General features: G+C 39.4%; 1 protein-coding gene across 1 annotated transcript; it reads right to left on the bottom strand.

Annotated features, from left to right (window-relative positions):
• Positions 1–22430: 22430 nt before the first annotated feature.
• LOC138879353 (uncharacterized) lies at positions 22431–23225 on the bottom strand. The gene is made up of 3 exons (XM_070158964.1): positions 22938–23225; positions 22630–22824; positions 22431–22511 (listed from the first exon to the last, which is right to left on the bottom strand). Exons 1-3 carry the CDS (start codon positions 23223–23225, stop codon positions 22431–22433), a joined length of 564 nt encoding a protein of 187 aa, XP_070015065.1.
• Positions 23226–23758: the final 533 nt, after the last annotated feature.

The following is a 23758-nucleotide window of genomic DNA, read 5'->3' on the forward strand; positions in this document are numbered from 1 at the left end:
TGGGGGCCTGAAGATGTGCGGACTGCACTATTATTGTGCGGCTGCAGAAGTCAAAAGTGCGGCCACACTCATAAATTTGCAGTCCACAAAAAGTGCCAAGTTCCAACCCAAGATCAAGAGTGCGGCCACACTTAGAAATGTGCGGTCCGCACAACCTCCGTAGGGGCAATTTTGCTCGATAATTTTAGTTGGGTATAAATAAATCTTTTTATCATTTTTAGGTTATGTTTTGAACATCTAAGAAGTGATAGCCGTATTTCTTTACTATATTGGGTAACTTTGTTATAATTTAACATTTTAACATTAGATTTTTTTCCCTTAAACATCTATTATGAATTTTATATTAGTTTCTTCTTTAGTTTCTTAAATTTTCTCTATGAGTAGCTAAATTTCTAGATAAGATTGTGACCCAACCCTAGTGTGGGCACTTAATGGGTGTTTGTTTTAGGGCTTGTTTGTGATTGGGTTAGTGATATTTAGCCTAGTTATTGCTTGAATTTAAGAATTAATGGTTGCAAACATTGATTCATGTCTAATTGACTTAGTCTCTACTTTAGAAAGAGAGGCTAAGTCTAGGAAAACATGGCTAACAAGGAATTAGGGTGAACTCAAAAAATTGATTACCCCAATTAAAGGGCTGAATCTAGAGATAGTAAGACCTGATTTGAGCATTTATCACTTGGTTTGTGTAATACCATTTGGACTTGAGAAAGCCAAATTAGGAAAAATCACTCTAGCTACCGAGAGGTGTTGAGTGGGTAATTGCGTGTGATTGCTATATTATGACCCCGACCAATCAAACCTGCCATAGAGCCTACAATCTATTAGGCAACTACCTAGGTGGAAGTCACAACCTTAGATCTTTTATAAACTTGAAAAACAACAATACTAAAAATATTGTTCTCTAGCTTTTCATTTACAAACATTAGCTTAAAAATTAGATGTAAAAAGAAACAATCAAACATATGGAAGTGCATCTTGGGCACATCATACACTTAGTCTAGATATATACCTAATCCAATATAAACTCTCTGTGGAATCGACCCCGACTCATGTTGGGAAATTATAATTGCATCGACCGCTTCACAATCCCAATTAGTGGTGTGAATTTGGGCGACATCAATTTTGGCGCCGTTGTCGGGGAGCTAAAAATGTATTTAGCAATATATTTGGTTTTGTGTGTGATTTGTCTTTTTTTACTTCCAAGTTACTAATCTTTTCGTGAAACAATTGTAGGTGATACAATGACTCTCAACAACAATGATCCTCTTGGAAACATGCCATTGGGGGATGACGGGGATGATGACCAAGTTGATGAGGTTCCTCTTGAATCTCAAGGAAATAGACGAGGCCACCCGCCTCAAGACAACGTTCCCGCTCCTCCCCCACCTCCTCCAAGAGCGGCAGCACATCGGGTGTTACCAAATGAAGTATACGCAAGTGCCATAGTCATTCCCCGCATTAGGGCGAGCAACTTTCAAATCACAAATGTAATGCTTATACTATTGGAACAACGAGAATTCTTCACCGAGGCTCCGAGTCAAAATTCATACAAGCACTTGAAAGGGTTTGTTGACACTTGCTTGGGAATAAACAAACCAACGTCTCTGAGGATGCCTTGCGATTGAGTCTATTCTCTTTCTCTCTACGGGGGAAGGCATTAAATTGGTTGGAGAGGTTTTCAAATCATTCTATCCATACATGGGATGAATTAGCCTAGAAATTCATTGCTAAGTTGTTTTCTCCCGGACATATGGCAACTCTTAGGGATGAGATTCTAGCTTTCAAACAAGAACCAAATGAGCCTTTGCATGAGATATGGGAGAGATACCGTGATATGGTGAAATATTGTCCAAACAATGACATGACGGAGGCTATAATTCAACAAACTTTTATAGGGGAATCAATACAACCAATCAATGCGTGGTCAACCAACTTGCCGGTGGAAATTTCATGACAACTTCGTATGCGGAAGCTTGTACGATTCTTGATGAAATGGCGGATACTTCATCGGTATGGAAAAGTATAGCAAACGTTCCTCAAGGCGATCCAAATGTGATTCACGTACATAAGGAATTGCATCATCATGGGCAAGTAATTACTGAGTTGACCACCACAATGAATCAACAAGCCAAAGCTCAACTTCAACAAGTGCAAGGTCCCAAGCAAGTAAATGCAATGGAAGGAGTGAGTATGATGGTAAACAAGAGAAGGCAAAAAAGTCCTTAAGTGCAAAATCGGTTTGAAAATTATGAGCAAGTTGATAGCGGATTTGATCAAGATGGACAATACAATGAGTAAGAGGAGGAAGTACAATATGTGAACAACTTCAAAGGGCAAAGAAACAATAGTCAAGGCCCAAGTCAACAACAATGGCGACCCTAAGGAAATCAAGGAAATTGGAATTCAAGCAATCAAGGTGGCTGGAACAATCAAAACAACCAAGGCAATTGGAACAGTCAAGGTGATAACTAGGGATTATGATGCATTTTACACTCCTTCTTGCTTAATTTTTGATTAGAAATATGTACAAAATAGTCCCAAAAGCTCACAAGTTGTGCTTGATTGCAGGTTTGATCAACAAGGTGACAAGGTGTCAAAAACCAGCTCAAAAAGGAGTGAAACTTGCACAAGTACCAAGACAAGATCAAGCTCAATCAAACAGGGCCAGTGCGGCCGCACACCATTCTGTGCGGTCCGCAAAGATGAAGTTCAGAAAGGATGCTTTTCAGGCCACAAGGCAATGTGGCCGTAAAGGATTTTGTGCATTCCGCATTGGGTTCATTGTGGCCGCACTCGATTTCGTGCGGTCCGCAAAGCCAAGGTTCAGAGAGGTGGAATTTTGGAGGAACTTGCCAATGCGGTCTACGATCCTTTTTGTGCGGACCACAATGGAAGCCACCGCAGTCGCACTCGACTTTGTGCGGTTTGCAAAGCCCAAGTTCAGAGAGCAGATTAATCAAGCCAAGAGCTTTAGTGCGGCCACACTCGATTTTGTGCGGTCCGCACTAGCCCTGCAGGGGTATCTTGGTCCAGAATTTTTAGCCTAGTATAAGTAGTTTCTTTTCCCATTTTTAGGTCATCAGATAGTTTAGGACGTAGAGCTGTGCTCGTGAACTCATTTCTTTTACCATTTTGAGTAATTTTAGCTTAGTTTCAACATTGAATCTTGAAGTTTTATTTAGTAATTAATTATTATGGGCTTTTCTTCATCTATTTCTTTGTTTTCTTCTATAATTATGAGTAGCTAGACCCATTAGCTAGGGTTGTAGCTCAACCCTAGTGTGGGTAATTCATGGGTCTTGTGTTTTGATGCTTGATTTTCTATGAGTGTTTGATATTTGGACTAATTTAGGGTTTTAATGTTGTCTTAATGGTTGCAAACACTAGTTTATGCCTAGTAGACTTTGGTTCTTCTTGAGAAAGAGAGCCTAAGTCCATGAAATTGGTCCAACAAGGAATTTGGGCGTATTCAAGAAATTGATAGCCCCAATTAAAGAGTTAAACCTAGAGATAGTAATACCCGACTTGAACCTCAATTGCTTGCACAAATTTGCATACCCAATTGGTCTTGAGAAAGTCAATTCAGGCAAAATCACTCAAACTACCGAGAGGTATAGAGTAGTAAAATCGTGTAATGGTTATATCATACTCCCCAAATGTGACAATCTAGCCTTAGACTCAAGAATCCGTCAATTAACCACCTAGGAGAAAGTCACTACCCTAGTGCCTTTTATCTATTTGATCAATTCTCAATAGTTTAATCTTTGCTCTACTTAGCCTAATTTAGCATTGTACTATTATAAAATTAGAATTAATATCAAAACCAAAAATGTTCAGAAGTGCAATTAGGAACAAATACACAACTCCACTTTAGATAGAAACTCAACTCCAATATCTAGCTCCCTGTGGAAATCGATCCTGACCTTCTCGGTTAAAAATTGCTTTAACCTCTCTTGCTACTCAATAGAGTACAGGGTTGGCCTCGATCACTTTTTGGCGCCGTTGCCGGGGAACTAACAGTTTTGGATATCTATCTAAATAGTTTTGTGTATTGTTCTTCTTTCCTTCTTTGTTACTAATTTGTGTTTGTCACAACTTCAGGTACTAAATGGAAGCAAACTTAAACAACGCACCTCTTGGAGATCTTCCGCCGGGGGAGGAAGTAGATGACAATGTTGAAGATGAGGTCACTATTGTACCTCAAGGACAAAGGAGAGGCCGCTAGGCCAATGATAATATTCCAGACCCTCCCCTGCCACCTCCAAGAGTGTCTCTTCGAGTGCTTCCAAACCAAGGCTATGCAAGTGTAATTGTCCCACCCCGGATTCGGGCGGGCAATTTTCAAATTACCAATATGATGCTAACATGGCTGGAGCATCGTGGGTATTTCACGGGCACCGCCAATCAAAATGCTTACAAACATCTTAAGGGGTTCGTGGATACCTGTTGGGGGAGCAAGCAAACTAATGTGTCTGAGGATGCACTTCGGTTGAGACTCTTCCCATTCTCACTTAGAGAGAAGGCATTGGATTGGCTTGAGCGACTTCCCAACCATTCCATCACTACTTGGGATAAGTTAGCGGACAAGTTCATTGCAAAAGTTTTCTCACCGGGGCATATGGCAGCATTGAGAGATGTGATCTTGGATTTCAAGCATGAGCCCATTGAACCTTTGCATGAGATTTGGAAGCGTTATAGAAAAACAGTAAAGGAATGCCCCAACAATGATATGACTGAGGCGATGATCCAACAGACTTTCTATCAGGGCATTAACACAACAATCCAATGCATAGTGAACCAACTTGCTGGGGGAAACTTCATGAAGTTGTCTTATGATGAGGCTTGTGACATTCTTGACGAGATGGCTGGCACTTCTTCTACTTGGCAAAGTAGAGCCAATGTGCCTCAGGGTGACCCCACGGTCACTCATTTGCACAAGGAGTTACATGATCATGGGCAGGCTATAGCTGAGTTGACAACTACAATGAACCAATTAGCAAAAGCACAACTGCAACAAGTTCAAAATCCTCGCCAAGTAAATGCTATAAAGGGTGTTAACATGCTAGTCAACAAAAGAAGACAATGAGGTCAACAGAACCAAGGGAATTTGGAACAATTTGACAATGATTGTGGTGGGTTCCAAGATAATAGTTATGATGGAAAAAATGAAGAGGTGCAATACGTGAACAATTATCAAGGCCAAAGGGGCAATTCTTCCAACCAAAAACAATGGAGGTCGCAAGGCAATTGGGGGTAATCAACAACAACAAGGCAATGATAATTAGGGGAACAACAACCAAAACTCCAACTGGGGCAATAAGAACAATAATCAGAAGAATCAGGGTAATTGGAATGGGAAAAACAACAACTGGGGTGGTAACAACAATCAAGGTGGGTGGAATAATGGCAACCAAGGGAAAGGCTTTCAAAGGCCCCCGATGTACCAACAACCAAACAATCCGCCCCCATTTGCATCCCAAGTCCCTAGTTCTTCCAACAATGACATGGGGAGAATTGAAATGATGTTCGAATAGATGATGAAAAAGAGTGCGGATTTCGATGCTCAGTTGTCTTCCCATAATACTTCAATTAGAAATTTGGAGGTTCAGTTAGGCCAAATCACACTGTCCTTGAATACTCGCCCTAAGGGTGCTCTACCAAGTGATACATTAGTAAACCCGAAGGGTGGGAACAATCATGTTATGGCGGTAACTACAAGGAGTGGACGAGGCGGTGATGTGAATGCCTCCAAACAAAAGCAAATTTTGAGTGATGAAGTTGAGCTGCAAGAAGATGAAGTTCCTTTGGTAGTTGAAAATGTGATTGATGAGAATGTGAATGAAAAAGTGAGGATTGATATTTAATATGCCGAGGTGGAAACTCAAAATGACGTGAACCTATCTAGGGAACACGTAATAGACATGCCAGAGCTGGTTATGCCTAAATCTAAGGCTCCTTTGCCAAGGCCACCTCCACCTTATCCTCAAAGGCTCGCGAAGCAGAAAAATGAGAATCAGTTTAAAAAGTTCATTGCCATGATGAAGTGCTTATCGATTAATGTGCCTTCGGTGGAGCTCTTGAACAAATGTCGGGCTATACTAAATTCATGAAGGACTTGGTGAAAAAGAAGCAATCTATGGATTGTGAAGCTATAAAGATGACCCACCAAGTTAGTGCAATAGTGCATTCAATGCCCCCGAAGCTTGAAGATCCCGGTGCTTTCACCATTCCTTGCATCATTGGGAGTGCGGACTTTGCTAAGGCTCTATATGATTTGGAGGCGAGTATCAACTTGATGCCCTATTCAGTTTTCAAGACTTTGGGTATTAGGCAACCGAGGCCGACTTCCATGAGATTACAAATAGCAGATAGAATGATGAAGAGACCATTGGGTATTATTGATGATGTGCTTGTCTGGGTGGACAAATTTATCTTGCTAGATGATTTTGTGATCTTGGATTGTGAGGTGGATTATGAAGTTCCAATCATATTGGTGATATCTTTCCTTGCTACTAAGAAAGCCTTAGTTGATGTGGAAGCAGGGGAACTCACCTTTCGGGTGGGTGATGAAAAAGTGATCTTTCCTGTATGCAAGTCAATGAAACAGCCCAACAGTTCCGAGGTGTGCTCTTTTGTGGACCTTGTCACAGCAGTGATAGTTGATGATACCAGTGTAATAATCAATGTGGAGGACCCTCTGGAGGCTGTATTGTTGAATCTTGATGTCAATGATGATGAGGGTCGAGTGGAGTGCGTGAATGCTTTACATGAGATGAGATCTTACTCTTATGAGCCTAGAAAACTATCTTTGGACCTTGAGAATCGGAAGACTCCACCAATAAAACCTTCAATTAAGGAGCCTCCGGTGTTGGAGTTGAAGCCGTTGCCTCCACACCTTAGGTATGAGTTCTTCGGACCTAGTTCTACTTTGCCAATTATTCTTTCCTCTTGTCTTACTAACATGCAGGTTGATGCCACATTGGCGGTACTTCAAAAGCAAAAAAAGGCAATTGGATGGACTCTAGCTGATATCCGGGGGATAAGCACATTCTGTATGCACAAGATTATTCTGGAAGATGATGCAAAGCCCTCCTTGGAACATCAAAGGAGGTTGAACGAAGCAATGCAAGAAGTGATGAAAAAGAAGGTGATCAAGTGGTTGGAAGCCGGGGTTGTGTACCCCATCTCTGATAGCTCTTGGACTTCGCCAGTGTAATGTGTACCGAAGAAGGGTGGCATGACCTTGGTTGCAAATTCACGAAATGAGCTGATTCCTACCAGAACCGTCACCGATTGGAGGGTGTGCATAAACTACCGCAAGTTGAATAAAGTGACATGCAAGGATCACTTTCCATTGCCTTTTCTTGACCAAATGTTAGACTGACTTGCTGGGCATGCCTTCTACTATTTCTTGGATGGGTATTCTGTGTACAACCAAATCTTGATTGCTCCGGAAGATCAGGAGAAGACCACATTCACTTGTCCATATGATACCTTTACCTTTTCTCGGATGCCTTTTGGGTTGTGTAATGCACCGACTACGTTTTAGCGGTGTATGATGGCCATTTTCACTGACATGGTGGAAGATATTTTGGAGGTGTTCATGGATGACTTCGCTGTTGTGGGTGATTCATTTGATGAGTGTTTGAAAAATCTTGATAGAGTTTTGGCCCGTTGTGAAGAAACCAATCTTGTTCTTAATTAGGAGAAATGCCACTTTATGGTAGAACATGGCATAGTTCTTGGGCATAAAATTTCAAAGCACAGTATTAAGGTAGATAAAGCAAAAATTGATGTGATTTCAAGGCTCCCTCCCCTACCTCTGTCAAGGGAGTTAGAAGTTTTCTTGGGCATGCGAGGTTCTACCGGAGATTTATCAAAGACTTTTCGAAGGTAGTAAACCCCTTGTGCAAGTTATTGGAAAATGATGGCAAGTTTGTGTTTGATGAGAGATGTATGCAAGCCTTTGAACTTCTCAAGCATAAGTTGACCACCACTCCTATCACTACCGCACCTAATTGGAGCTTTCCCTTTGAGCTCATGAGTGATGCGAGCAATGTTGCAGTTGGGGCGGTTTTGGGTCAAAGAGTGAACAAAATGTTTCATCCGGTGTACTATGTGAGCAAGACAATGAATGACGCTCAAGTGAACTACACGGCGACCGAGAAAGAACTTTTGGCTATTGTGTTTGCAATGGAGAAGTTTTGGTTGTATCTTATGGGTGCCAAGGTCATAGTCCATACTGATCATGTCGCACTCTGGTACTTGATGACGAAGAAGGATTCCAAAACTAGACTGATGCGATGGGTCTTGTTACTTCAAGAGTTTGATTTGGAGGTTATGGACCGGAAGAGTAGTGAAAACCAAGTGGCGGATCACTTGTCCCGCTTGGAGGAGAAGGGTAGGCCTTGTGATGGCCTAGAGATCAATGACTCATTTCCTAACGAACAACTCCTTTCGGTGTCGGTGAATGGTATGCCATGGTTTGCGAACGTTGTTAATTTTCTTGTAACTGGTATAATCCCGTGTGAGCTCTCTTCTAACCAAAGGAAGAAGCTCAAACGAGATAGTTTGGATTTCTATTGGGATGGGCCGTACTTGTTGAAGATTTGCACGGATGGTGTGATCCAAAGGTGTGTCCCGGAGGAAGAATAATTGAGTATCTTGGAGGCTTGTCATTCCTCTCCCTATGGTGGCCATCATGGTGGGGCGAGGACGGCTTCCAATGTTCTTAGTTGTGGGTTTTATTGGCCAACTTTGTACAAAGATGCAAGTGAACTTGTGAAGAGGTGTGACGAATGTCAAAGAGCGGGTGGAAGAAGAAATATGAGATGCCTCTCAATACCATTCTTGAGGTTGATATTTTTGATGTATGGGGCATTGATTTTATGGGCCCGTTTGTTAGCTCATGTGGGAACACGTACATTCTTGTGGCGGTTGACTATATTTCAAAGTGGGTTAAAGCCGTTGCTTTTTCCAACAATGAGGCCCAGAGTGTTGTTGAATTTCTCAAGAAGAGAATTTTTACAAGGTTTGGCACTCCTCGTGCAATCATAAGTGATGGGGAGTCTCATTTTTGCAATAGAGCTTTTGACACTTTGCTTGCAATGTATGGTGTCAACCATAAAGTTTCTACTCCTTATCATCCTCAAGCGAGTGGCCAAGTTGAAGTCTCAAATAGGGAAATCAAGAGTATTGTCAAAGACGGTCAATGCAAATAGGACCGATTGATCAAAGAAGTTAGATGATGCTCTATGGGCTTATAGGACTGCTTACAAGACTCCAATTGGTATGTCTCTGTATTGGTTGGTATTTGGTAAAGCTTGCCATCTACCGGTTGAGTTAGAGCACAAGGCTATGTGGGCTTTGTGGAAATTAAATCTTGAATGAGTTGTGGTAGCAAATATTTGTGTAGAGCAGCTTAATGAACTTGACGAATTCCGATTCCATGCCTACTCCAGTTCGTCCTTGTACAAGGAGAAGATGAAATACCTTCATTATAAATATGCTCATGGCAAGGAGTTCAAAGTGGGTGATTTGGTTCTCTTGTTCAACTCTCGGTTACGTCTGTTTTCGAGAAAGCTTAAGTCAAAATGGAGTGGACCTTCTGAAGTGGTGTTTGTGAAATAGTTTGGTGCACTTGATTTGAAGAACAAAAAAGGGGAAGTTTTCAGAGTGAATGGGCACAGGGTCAAGCACTACTTGGGAAAAATTAATGACAGCCACGTGGTGGCACTTCTTTATCTCAAATGATTTGATGGTAACCTGCGTCATGCCGCGACGTTAAATCAGGCGCTTCTTGGGAGGCAACCCATGTGTTTTTCTTCTTATTTTTCTTTGATTTTCATTGTAGTGTATGATTTATTTTTGGACTGACTGGTTGTGAGATGCTGTAGGATTGTGTTGATGTAGTGCAAAAAAAAGGTTGTTGGAAAATGACCACTCTCTGAAGTTGTCAATGCGGACCGCACTGCCATTTTGTGTGGCCGCAAAGACCTCAGTGCGGGGGCAAGAAATCAATGTGGACCGCACTAGTGATTTGAAAAAGTTAGGGTTCTCTGAAGTTTACCACCGTGGCCGCATTGCATTTTATAAGGTCCGTGGTAGTCCACTGCGGCCACATCATACTTTATGCGGACTGCAGTGGTTGACTTGTCTGAACCCTATGGTTTTGAGCAATGCGGACCACGGTGCCCTTTTGTGTGGTCCGCGGTGGGTAGGTAAGCTGGGCCCCAGGACCGTTTTCTATAAATAGGACCTGAGGCCCTCCCTTTTGAACTTTTCGAACTTTTCACTCTGAGAACACAAAAATACACTGTTCATATCTTTAATCGGCACAAAATTAACTGCTCAAGTTCATTACTCAACAATTTATGTCATCTCTAGTAACATTAACTTCTTTTTAGTTATTTAATTTATGTATATTCTTTGAATTTTTTTTTTAGTTTTTCTTCTTCCCTTCTCGTTTTCCCTTCGATTTTATAGCCCAGGGTAGTTAAAATATTGTGTTAATTAGGATTAGGTAGTTAAAAGGCTGAACTAACACTTAGAGACTCTTCAATAGGTGAAAAACTGGACTAAAATTGAACAAATCATGAACCCTAGGTTGGTGCTGCTACTAGGTACTCAGTGCGGACCGCGGTGGAATTTGTACGGTCTGCCGTGCCCCTGTGTAGTTCGCAATGCCATTTAGTGCAGACTGCGGTGAACTATGTTCTGCATTTTGATAAGTGAGGACCGCGGTCGCATTGCATTTTGTGCGGTCCGTGGTGCCTCAATGCGGACCGCATTGGCATTTTGTGTGGTCCGCGGTGCATAGTTTCAGAGAGTGGGTAGTCTGAACCCCACCTTTGTGCGGATCACAATGGATTTTGTGCGGTCCGTAATGGCCTCTTTGCGGCCGCACTGCGTTTTGTGCGGTCCGAACTCTACAAGATTAAAACTATCTGCAACATTTTCTCTGCAACTGTGAATTGCATTGTTTTTCTGGATACTAACACAGTCTGAATGAATGTTCTTTGCAGACAATGGTAAAATCAAGAGGCAAATGTGCTAAACAACCAGGAAGAGGAGAGTCCTCCTGGGGTGGGAAACAAAAGATGATAAAGTTGACCCTACAAGTCCGTCAAAACATAAAAAACACAAGGAAGATTATAAAAGATGCAGACAGGGCCATTGACCGGTCAGGGAGTGAGTTTGAGCCCTCCCAGGATATATCATCAGACTCTGTGCCAGAGTACATTCTTGACTGGCCGTAGAGAAACAGGTTAAGAGATACACCTCCACCTTCCCCCACTGCCCAAGCTTTAGTGCACGTATCTTCTGAGTCATCTGAGGGCTTAGCTATCGGTAATGGAAATGAATACTCCACCTCTCCTACAACTTCATTATCCAGAGAGGATGCAGTAGCAGAAGAAGGGGGAGAAGCAAAAGGGGTGAGCCTCAAGTTGGTGGGGTTGAGCGAACTAGGAACCCAGAGGCATGGGAGGACCGGTTCGTCAGTGAGATTGCCTACCACAAATTCAGAGAGTGGTGGCCAGAAAAGAGGTTAATGCTTGAGAGAAAAATTATCACCCGGGATCTTTTGCCTCACAATACCAATATGCTGAGGCAATTCAGAGAAAGAGCTAGATGGGACTACTTCATAGGGCAGGTAGATGATGGGAATGAGCACTTGGTGAAAGTATTTTACACCAACGTGGCCCACATCAAAAAGGGTACCATGGTCACCAAAGTGCAAAATCTAAAAGTGAAGTTTGATGGCAAGACCATTAATGACTATTTGGGCTTCATAGAGGAGGATGAGTCCCTATACTTGGATAAAATGAAGTTGGGTGAAGAAGCTCGTCTGTGGTTGGAGGAGTACTTGGCAATCCAAGGTACCACCCCGAGTAGTTGACTGCGGGGGTGAAGATATTGAGGAGGACATTGAACTTCGAGGCGAAGGGGTGGGAGAAATTTATGTGCAGCAGGCTAGATCCTACCACCCTGACAACTCACTCCCAATCCACCAGGTGATCTTAGTTGCATCCATCATGGCGGGGTACCCGAACAATGTCGGGAATGTGATGTCCCGGGTCATTACATGGGTAGTGAATGAGGGTGATAGGTCTTACCCATTCCCTAACTTCCTAACCATGTACCCGAAGGACCAAAATGTGGAGAAGCGCAGATTTGACGTGAAAGTGAAGGCAAAGGCACCCTTATCATGGTATAGCCTACAGGGTAATGACAACCCTAAGGGCAAGCGCTTCAAGGGGAAATCCACTACTTCAACTGGCCAGTCTGAAGAGCCAGTAGTGGTAGTGACTACTCCACAGCCTCCCTCCACTTTAGCAGACCATGCCCATCCACTTCAGTCGAGCCAGAGATACCCTCCACCACTTCCTATCCATTGACTGCCGACCATTTGAGCCAGACCCTCACTAGAATCAACAACTGGATGCAGACAACTACTTCTAAGCTGTCTGTATTATCTACTACTGTGACAGTTCAGTCAGCACCTCCTCCTCCACAGGTCCCACAGTCCATTGAGGACCCTCTCAAGGATCTTCTGGACAACCAGAAGAAGATCCTTGAAAACCAGAAATTGCTCACTGAAGCTGTTGATTCACACAGAAAGGCTCTCAAGGAGCTTGCTAGGGAAGCTAAGAAGATGAGGAAGACTCGGGCTTCCAAAGAGTCCAGGAAAGAGTTACGGGTCGAGGTGGAGAGATTGAAGGCATATCACATGCCTTTGGATTTGCTACTACATGACTCTATGCCACCAGCCCATCCCTAGCTAGAGTAGTCTGAGAGGCCTCCTAAGAGGAAGAGGGTGATTCTCCAGTCTGATGATGCAGTTATCCAGTTAGCGGACCTACCAAAGACTTCCTCCAGTCAGCCACAGGATGCAGCCCAGGAGCCTATCCAGGCCCAGGTCCCAACAGTAGAGCCACATGTCACAGGGAGCCAGTCTCAGGTTCCCACGCATACAGAGGACCCAGAGACTACTCAGAATCCCATGCTGACGGACGTCCCATAGGGAGTTTCTGTATCCTCTATTTTTGGTGCTTATTTTGTTTAGTTGGCATTGAGGATAATTCCAGCTTTCATTTGAGGGGGTAGGTCCTATTTGGATTTGGATGACTGTATATATGAATTATTTCTTTCTTTCTTTTTTATCTTTGGTATGTATATAATTTCAGTATTTCATTACATTTTTCGCACTTTTTACCTTGGGTTTGTATATAAAAGTTATGTTCTATTGTATATATTCATCTCTCCTATTGTATATTCAATTAAATCCCCTCTTGTACATATTCATTTTACTTTTCGCACTTTTTCTTTCTTAGCTTCTTATTTATGTTCGTAGATTCTTGTTTTAGATTTTTGCAGTAAGCCTTTGGTTTTCTTAATGCCACAGTTCTTTCCAAAGGTGGAATTTGTGTGAACTGGGTGGCTCTTCCCGATGATGGATGGAATGACAACCTTTTTAAGGGTTTGAGTCTATTTCTCTTTTCTTTTTTAGCTTTTTCGTAGTTAGTGGTAAGGGTGCCTCAAGCAAGGCTTCACTTGGGCCTAAAACATTTGCCTTTGATCCTATGGTCAAAAACAAATCGTTGTGTATAGGATGGTGAAAGTTGTGACCTTGAGACTCTTGTGTTGACCATATTCATCAAGTAATTTTTCGGGACCATTGTGTGCTCAAATCTTATTTAAGGTTATTGTGGGACCCCGACTCTGTGTCTTTAGTGATCTCATAGATTGTGTGGTGAGAAATTGCATTGCAAGTCCAAGTCCCGAGCCATTGGTCTAGAACTTGCCCTGAATGTTTGTCAAGACAAAATTCTAAGTGTAATTTGACTTGAGACATGATTATAGGCTCTCCTTGATCCAAATAATAGCTTGAACACTTCCATAGCCTACCAATGATAAAATCCCTAGTCAACCCTTTTGGGCCTTAGACCTTTTCCCTACCAATGATAAAATCCCTACTAAAAGATACCCTCTCTTGGCACCCGATCTTTCCTTAGCACATGACAAAAGTATAAGTTTGAGGGGAGAGACGAGGACTACAACAAAGTGGTAAAAAGGTACAAAATGAAGAAAAATAAAGGCAATGAAAAAGAAAGAAAAGCAAAAAGACAAAAATAATGTTCAAAGTAGAAATGAGTGAAGGGATTCAATAAAATCAAAGAATGAAAGGTGTGGAAAGTTGAGAAAGAAGAAAAGATTTGAAATGAACAACAAAGAGTGACAGTGTGTCTCTCTAACCCCTTAGAAAGAAGTGAAATGACTTAAAAAGGCAAGTGAATGTGCGCCAAAATGAAGCAAAAGAAGTGCTAAAGGGAAGATGGAACCAGACCAAACATTTCCTACCCTAAACCAAAAGTCTTCACTATGTCTCCACAAAATCCCTATATGATCTTGAGTTGAATGAAACTTTCATTAGTGGTGACTTACATGAGGAGCAAGCATATAGTACTTAGAGCCGGACTTGTGACTTTTCCTTGAGAGAATTGAGTGTAGTTCCATTAACCTCGTTCTGAGTGCCACTATCCCAAAGGTGAGGTTAGCTTAGGGAGAGCTGAGGATGCGTGAGTTTGGGTTCCACAATGACCAAAGTGATAGAAAGAATTTCTTTGATGTGTTGAGTCAACTCTTGATGCTCTTGTGTCGCACTAAATCCATGGTGTTTAAACGAGTGAATGTTGTTAATGGTTCATTTGAATTGAGGGCAATTGTTAGTCTCAATTGATGCTAGATGAGGTCACTTTAGAACAACTAAAATTTCTTGGATTTTCTCTTAAGGGGTGAGTCTTATTTTTTTTGCTTGAGGACAAGAAAAAGCTTAAGTTTGGGGGAGTTGATAACTTGGGATTATGATGTATTTTACACTCCTTCTTGCTTAAGTTTTGATTAGAAATGTGTACAAAATAGTCCCAAATGCTCAAAAGTTGTGCTTGATTGTAGGTTTGATCAACAAGGTGGCAAGGTGTCAAAAACCAGCTCAAAAAGGAGTGAAACTTACACAAGTACCAAGACAACATCAAGCTCAGTCAAGCAGGGCTAGTGCGATGGCACACCATTCTGTGTGGTCTACAAAGATGAAGTTGAGAGATGATGCTTTTCAGGCCATAAGGCAATGAGGCCACAAAGGGTTTTGTGCGGTCCGCATTGGGTTCATTGCGGCCACACTCGATTTCGTGCGGTCCGCAGAGCCAAGGTTTAGAGAGGTGGCATTTTGGAGGAACTGGCCAATGCGGTCCGCGGTCATTTTTGTGCGGACCGCAATGGAAGCCACCGCGGCCGCATTCGACTTTGTGTGGTCCGTAAAGCCCAAGTTCAGAGAGCATATTAATGAAACCAAGAGCTTTAGTGCGGCCGCACTCGATTATGCGGTCCGCACTAACCCCGAAGGGGTATTTTTGTCCAGAATTTTCAGCCTAGTATAAATAATTTCTTTTCCCATTTATAGGTCATCAAATAGTTTTGGACGTATAGTTGCGTTCGTGAACTCATTTCTTTTACCATTTTGAGTAATTTTAGCTTAGTTTCAACATTGAATCTTGAAGTTTTATTTAGTAATTAATTATTATGGGCTTTTCTTCATCTATTTCTTTGTTTTCTTCTATAATTATGAGTAGATAGACCCATTAGCTAGGGTTGTGGCTCAACCCTAGTGTGGGTAATTGATGGGTCTTATGTTTTGATGCTTGATTGTCTATGGGTGTTTGATATTTGGACTAATTAAGGGATTGAATGTTGACTTAGTGGTTGCAAACACTAGTTTATGCCTAGTAGACTTTGGTTCTTCTTAAGAAAGAGAGCCTAAGTCCATGAAATTGGTCCAACAAGGAATTGAGGCGTATTCAAGAAATTGATAGCCCCAATTAAAGGGTTAAACCTAGAGATAGTAATACCCGACTTGAACCTCAATTGCTTGCACAAATTTGCATACCCAATTGGTCTTGAGAAAGTCAATTTGGGCAATATCACTCGAATTACCGAGAGGTATAGAGTAGTAAAATCTTGCAATGGTTATATCATACTCCCCAAATGTGACAATCTAGCCTTAGACTCAAGAATCCGTCAATTAACCACCTAGGAGAAAGTGACTACCATAGTGTCTTTTATCTATTTGATCAATTCTCAATAGTTTAATCTTAGCTCTACTTAGCCTAATTTAGCATTGTAGTATTATAAAAGTAGAATTAATATCAAAACCAAAAATGTTCAGAAGTGCAAATATGAACAAATACACAACTCCACTTTAGATGGAATCTGGCCTTGATCACAAGGCAATCAAGGAAATTGGAATAGCCAAAATAACCAAGGTAATTGGAGTGTAAATAATCAAGGATATTGGGGAGGTAACAATCAAGGAGGGTGGAACAACAACAACCGGTGGTCGGGTTTTCAAAGGCCCACGATGTTTCAACAACCGAGCAACCCAACTCCCTATCCTTCTCAAGGTCCGAGATCTTCCAACAATGAGATGGGTAGAATTGAGAACATGTTTAAACAAATTATGGAGAAGAATTCCGACTCTGATGCTCAACTAGCTTCTCACAACACTTCAATTTGCAATTTGGAAGTTCAAGTACGCCAAATCTCGCAAGGTTTGAACACTCGTCCTTAGGGGGCACTACCAAGCGATACGGTGGTGAACCCAAAGGGTGAGAACATCACGGGACATGCTATGGCCGTGACTACAAAAAGTGGAAAAGGTGGGGATGAAACCATCTCAAACCAAATGAAGATTGTGGATGATGAACAATTGGTACAAGAAGATGAGATGCCACGCAATGAAGTGCAAGCAACTGATGAGGTGAGAATTGATATTGATGACAATGTGGAGGAGACTCAAGAAGAAGTGAACCCGTCTAGGGAGCATATTGTTGACATACCGGAACCCGTAGTGCCAAAGGCTAAGGCACCAATGCCAAGGCCACCTCCTCCATATCCTCAAAGGCTTGCCAAGCAAAATGGTGGGAACCAATTTAAAAAGTTCATTGACATGATGAAGATGTTGATACCCAATTTTTTCCAAAAAAAAAATATTAAATTGCATATATACCTTCAAAATCAAGCATTAATAGCAATTGGAATTTTTCCATTATTTTCCTACATTTTTATTAATTTGTCCAGTATTTTATTTCCAATAAATAATTATAAAATTGCATCACAAATAATTTCAAAAAGCATTTCTTGATTTAATTTATTTTTATGGTCTTACTAAGGCCAAATTATTCCATAAATAGCATATTTGGCACCTTTTGATTATAATTGCAATAATGTTGCAATTATAGCCCATGCATATAATTTTATGCTATTTTTCACCATAAATTAGTCATTTGTATTTTTAAATACTAAATAATAATTTAAAACTATTTTCTATGCATTAAATTCATTTTTTATAATTATTAGATATTTTATAAATTATTTTAACTAATTTGAATTGGGATTTAACAAATAGCCTATTCTATTTCAATTTTAGCCTAATCATACTTAGCCTAATACCCCAAGCCCAATTCCTAAATCTACCCGACCTAATCTGATTAAATCTTGGTCGTTGATCAATTTTGATCAACGACCCAGATTCGTTTTTACCTAATTTAACCTAAACGACCTACCCTCCAAACCCTAATTCTCTCATCCTCACCCACTGTCATTCCTCTCATTCTCTCTCAAGCTCCCTCTGCCCTATCCATGGCTTCCACCCGTCGTTGCTTGCTCGCCATATATTATGGTGGTTCACCATAACTCCTAGCCCTAATGGCCCCCTCCCCATGACCGGAACTCTTGCTATCATGAGGTCCTCAAGGGACCAGTGGCTGTTCACTCACCCTTGGGCTTGTCCTCACCATTCTCAGGCCATCATGGCCCGATTGAGTAAGATCTTTTTATTTTTCAGCTAAACCTATGGGTTTCTAAGCCAGTCTCTCTATTTCTGGGTTATTTTTCTAGAAAACCCTAATCTCTTCTCTTGTACCTCTTATATCTGTATCAGATCTGAGGTTTTTCTGAACTATTTTCGTTTGTTTTATGAAAAACCTTTCGATTTCTTAAAGCGTTGCATTATTTTCCCATTAGGGTTTCTGGAACTTTTCTTCAAAACATATCTCTGGTCTTTTAATGTTGCCTGATTCTCATATGTTTAAATGACTTTCTATTAAAATTGCTTTTTAATCATATTTTGTTATGTTAAAACCCTAGTTTTAACACTATGTTATATTCCTGAGTCTGTCTTTGCTGATTTGTTTATTCGATTCGTCTGAATATCTGTTTCTCATGAATATGTTTCGAGTCTCTGTAATTTTATCCTATTGTGCTTATTAGGGTTTCTGACTTGATTCTTCTTGCATATATTATGTCTTTTTTGTTTATTCACAGAAATTTATATTAATTTCCCTTAATCAGTACTACTTTTATTTGAGTCCCTGATTTCCTGTGATTGATACCCTTTACTGATTTCATGTGATGATATTCTGTGTTGATTTCCGACTTCTAAATTATCTTCTTGCCTTATTATGTGGTTGACTACATTATTTACTGATTCTTAGTATTGTTTCCTTAATTAGGACTTTCTAAACCTAGCCCTAATTACCTGTCCTATACTTGCACTGTTTGAAGTTTTTCCTTATTTGTTATACTCCAGCTATGTATGATTTATTTCCTTACTTATCACCTACTCTTTACCATTTGAACTAATTCCCTTAATTAAGGAAGACTTGGACTGATTTTACTCTGAGTTCTATAATTACTAAATAATTTTGATTCTTACCTTATTTACCTAGCTTTCAAACTACTATATATATTGCTCTCTTATACAGTCTTATAGACACACGAACTCACATTAGTTCACATCTCTCATACACTCAAAAGCTCTTCTGCTTTCTTTTGTTACATACCATTGTTACTAAATTAGCCAGCTGTAAGCCAAAGTTAATTATTACTCTCTCCTGTTCTTTACCTTGTGTTTACTCTCTTTAGTGGTATGTTCTGATTTTAAATTCAAGCTCTCAAACCAATGTGTTTCCTACTGCTTCAGTTTATCATATTCCTAATCTATTTCTATCTATTGTTTTGTTGTTCAACATGTAATTGACCTATTGCTCCACCTAGCTTGTTAGTTATGTCCTACCCCTTTCTAAGATCAGCATATCTTATGAACTTGTAGACTGTCTAAATTTGACTCTACCCTATTTTTGAATGTTGGTTTACTTGCTATTTAGTCTCTAGTATGAACCTTTCTTTGCAAAGCAATTTTGTTACCCTAAGGGGTCGTTTGGGTTATGTAGGTATTAGTTATACATGTATTAGTTATGCAGGTATTAGTTATGGAGGGATTAGTTATGCAGGGATAAGTAATGCAGGGATTAGTTATGCAGATATTAGTTATGCATGGATTAGTTATGCAGAGATTATTTTTTTGAATGTTTGGTTTGTTGTATTAGAAATTGATATACATTATATAAATTTAAAGTAAAATGCTTGTTTACAACTATATCCCTGGCCTTCTTTTGCATTGTTTTTTCTCTCTTTCCATTTATTTAAGCAACAATTTAGTTAGGAACATTGTGTGTTACTTTCACTTCTTCGCCATACTACTAAACTATGTGAAGTTTAGGCATACTTGATTTTCACTTCTTAGTTTTGGTATTTCCATTTTCTAGTAGCTTCTCTAGTTTGCTTTTGGTAGTTTGTTCTTTAAAAATGAGACAAGACAAGGTATATAGTTGGCAAGTGAAAGCAATGTAATTAAATCGGTAAAATGCAATTTACACTATCAAAAGCCATATGATGCAACAATTTAGACAAGACTAGTATTCTATTATTTATATTCGCAACTTACACAATCCATATCGTTAAATTAATGAAATTGGGCACGTAGTAGAGTGACTACCAAAGTGATCCAACTCAGACTGAACTTACTCGATTTGGACTAAAGTTACTCGGTTTGGCCGAACCTGAACCTCACCTTATGGCTCTACCCTTGCATATACGGCTATAGCAAGGAAGTAGGATGCAGAAACAAAATCCTATAAATCACAACACAATTTGGAAGAACAAAGAATAAACAAGAAACAATCAATAATTATCATGCACCAACTAACAAGGTTAACAGTAGAACTTTAATCCCCTCTTCATAAAGAAACATAAGAAATCCAAATCACTCGGCTACCAAAGAATTTTTCTTTTACAACTGAACAACATTAAAATTTAAAATGGATTGCACTTTTTGTCACTATTACTATATCATACTACTGTTTGATGTCATGTAGTTTGACAAACATCCAAAACCAAGACAAACAATAAGCAAATTAATAAAAAATATATTCAACAAAAAGAACCCAAAGGAGAACTACTCTGTCCACCAAAGTAAACACCAGCTGAAAATAATTCCAAATTACTATTGGCTACTTCACAAAACACTAACGTCAAAATATAGCAAATTTCTATGTGCATTTGTTATACAAAAACAACCTACTTTAAGGCTAGAACATCCACATATATTTACATTTGTGGATATTGACGAGGTAACAAAATACAACATTCAGATATCACAAAGTAGCAAAATAAAAACCATTGAAATCTTTAAAGTTTGTCATTAATAATCATCCACACCATGGTCTAACAATCAAGTTCACCCACGCTTAAAAAGAATTCCATTCTTTTTACATCTTAAGTAATTCCCATTGCTGCCTTGACTCGTTGATCCGAGCTGTATAACTCAAATGCTGGCGATACAAGGATAGAGAAGATCTTACCACGAATATCAGATAAGTCACGCTCCCCTAACTTATCATTAAAGCACCCATTCTTTTATCATGACTTTCAGTAAATTGTTTCATCACATCCACTAGACCTTTAAGAACAGTCTCATTCTCATCCTCAATTGTTCTTCTTCTTCTTTTGCATTTACCTTTTTCTTTAGCATTAGAAGATGATTCCTTAGAATTATTACCTTGTTTCTGAGTTTGTTGGGTTCCACCACTCTGAGTTGTTCTGGTGAATGAACTTTGTGCTGCTCCAGTTGATATATTAGGTTCCTCTTGAGCAGTAAATGGACTTTGTGCTGCTCCAGTTGGTATATTAGGTTCCTCTTAAGCAGGTTAATCTCCTCCTATGGCTGGAGCATCCCCATCATTATCTTCATCATCCACAACGAGAGTAAATCCAAATACATGTCATTAGGAGTTTTCTGAGCTTCAGTTCTTTCTATTTCTTCAACGGCATCTTTCGGACCCTCAACAAACTCTCCAGTTGCTCTATCCTTGCCAAATGATTCTTCCCAATCAGCAAATAATGGCCATTTCTTCGAGTTCATTGACTTGGCAAGTGGATCAATCTAATGAAACAAAAAGAAATACAAGAATAATTAGCAATATTCCAAATACATAGATCATATTTACCAAGAAAAAGCATAAGTAACTAGCAATATTTCACTAATAATTTAAAAAGATGTAATTCACCTTTATAAAGTCATCCCAAGCTTTTGGATGGTCAACTAAGATAGTTCCATCACTATATTGGAATCCCAAGCCACTTCGACTCTTTAGTAACGATATGCTTGAATAACTCCTCTTCCATGCTCTTATTTTAGAATCGATATGTGGTTGAGATTTCAATCCGGAATTAGGATGACGAGCATGCATGTAGCGTTCCAACTCCATTAAATGTCCGTTCTTAAAAGTTCCATTATCTCCTCTCCAACCATTAGCGCACAATTCTTTTAATGCATCTACAAAAGTGAGTTCCTCTTCTAGAGGTCATACCCTTTGAGGCTTAGATGTTGTTTTTCTTGTCCTTTTTGAAGCTCCATTAGATGGTATTGTTGTGAAACTAGTCGTTTCAATCTATAAAAATACATAAAGATTTTCTATCTGCCAAAAAATAATGTGAGGCATACATAATGACTTACTACTTGTCTTCAAAAAGATGTTGTCAAAGATACATTAAGTTTCACTATTTGTCTCCACAAACAACAATGTGAGACATACAAAAAGATTCACTATTTTTCTTCACAGAACAATGAAGCTACTACTATTTACAAAGGTAATCTAAGAATTACAAGGATTAATTTCCAGATCTTTCATTCCACAGATATTGAGCTAACTCATCCCTCCAAGTGGTCCACTCATCAGATGGTTCAACGGTATTAATATTTTCATTTTTATGTTGATGCTCCATATGATTTTCCATTTCCACGTCTAAGGGGTAGACATTCATCTCTCTTCGAATGAAATTGTATATCAAACAACAAGCAATAATAATTCTATTATGGACCTTAACTGAGTACCATGAAAGACTTCTAAGAATTCCCCAACGTCCTTTTAATATACCAAATGCTCTTTCAATAACATTACGCGCTCTAGCATGCTTCATATTAAAGAGCTCCTCTCGGTATCGAGGTGGTAGATTGTCACCTTGCCAATCCTTTAGCCAGTATCTATATCCTCGGTAGGGTGAAAGAAAATCATTTCCATTTGTATATCCTCCGTCGCATAAATAATAATTACCTAAAAAGTATAAAAAAAGATATAATTACTTAGAAATATTAATCTATTTTCTTAATTGGAATAGATAGGTGTGTGTATATAGCATACCTTCGGGTACTTTCAAACCATTCCTTCATACAATTGCATCTCGCAATACACGATCATCAGCAGCCGATCCCTCCCAACCAGGTAATACATAGATAAAGTTGAGATTTTTATCACAAACCCCCAATACATTAGTTGTTATATCTCTTTTTCGGGTCCTGTGTCTTGGTTTATGTATAGATGGAACTCTAATGGGAATGTAAGTACCATCCAATGCACCTAGACAACCCTATAAAATAAATTGAAGTCTAAATACTAAAATAGAGTTATCAATAAAATACTTTAATAATAATATTTAAATCTTTCTATAGTTAATCAAATGCTAGACTGAAATTTACCAACCTTAAACCATTTCCATCGGTCATCAGTCTCATCTTCGAGCATCGTCTTAGGTTTAACAATTAACAATGGAGTTAGTTTGAAAATAGCTCTTAAACATTCATTGAAGGCTTGACTTACACTCCACCCTGATCTAATATAATCAACCTTGATAGACCTATTCTTCTCGTGATGAGCCAAAATATTTAAGAACATTGCTAACTTTTCACTACTAGACATATTTGTACTATTCGTCAACCCTCCAACGTCCTTGGCTAAGGTAGCTAATATGTGAAAGGCACTTCTATCCATCCTACGCTTATCAATACATATAGTATCATTGTCACGGATAATAAAATTTAGATAAGACAGGATTTTAGGGATTCTAGCACTCATGCAATATCTAACCCGTTTATTTCTACTTTATGTTCTTAAGAACATGCTGTAAATATCCATAAAAAGACAAATAAGGACAATATAAGATTGCACCACAATCTCCTCAAGGATGATAAAACATTCGATATCGCATAATTGTTGAGGATCCATAAACTCCTATTTGCATTAAAAGATGCAAAATCATTATTAAACTGAGCATATATAGTGAAACATACATTGCATATTAAAGAAACTTTTTTTAAGTTCTTATTTTCTTCTCCTAGACATATAGATTTCACAATTGCTACACAAAAACAAATGTTTCTGGAGTCTTATCAACCAAAAGTAGTCTTATTAGAGTAACATTTTTTATTATTTAATTAATCACCATGCTTTAGATCTTTGATGTTTCTGAATCTTCAAAGAAATAACAATACTTCAAACACAAAGTCAAGGTTGCTCTCATCTTG

The sequence above is a fragment of the Nicotiana sylvestris genome, chromosome 10, assembly GCF_000393655.2.
Source record: "Nicotiana sylvestris chromosome 10, ASM39365v2, whole genome shotgun sequence".
In the NCBI taxonomy this organism is placed as follows: Eukaryota; Viridiplantae; Streptophyta; class Magnoliopsida; order Solanales; family Solanaceae; genus Nicotiana; species Nicotiana sylvestris.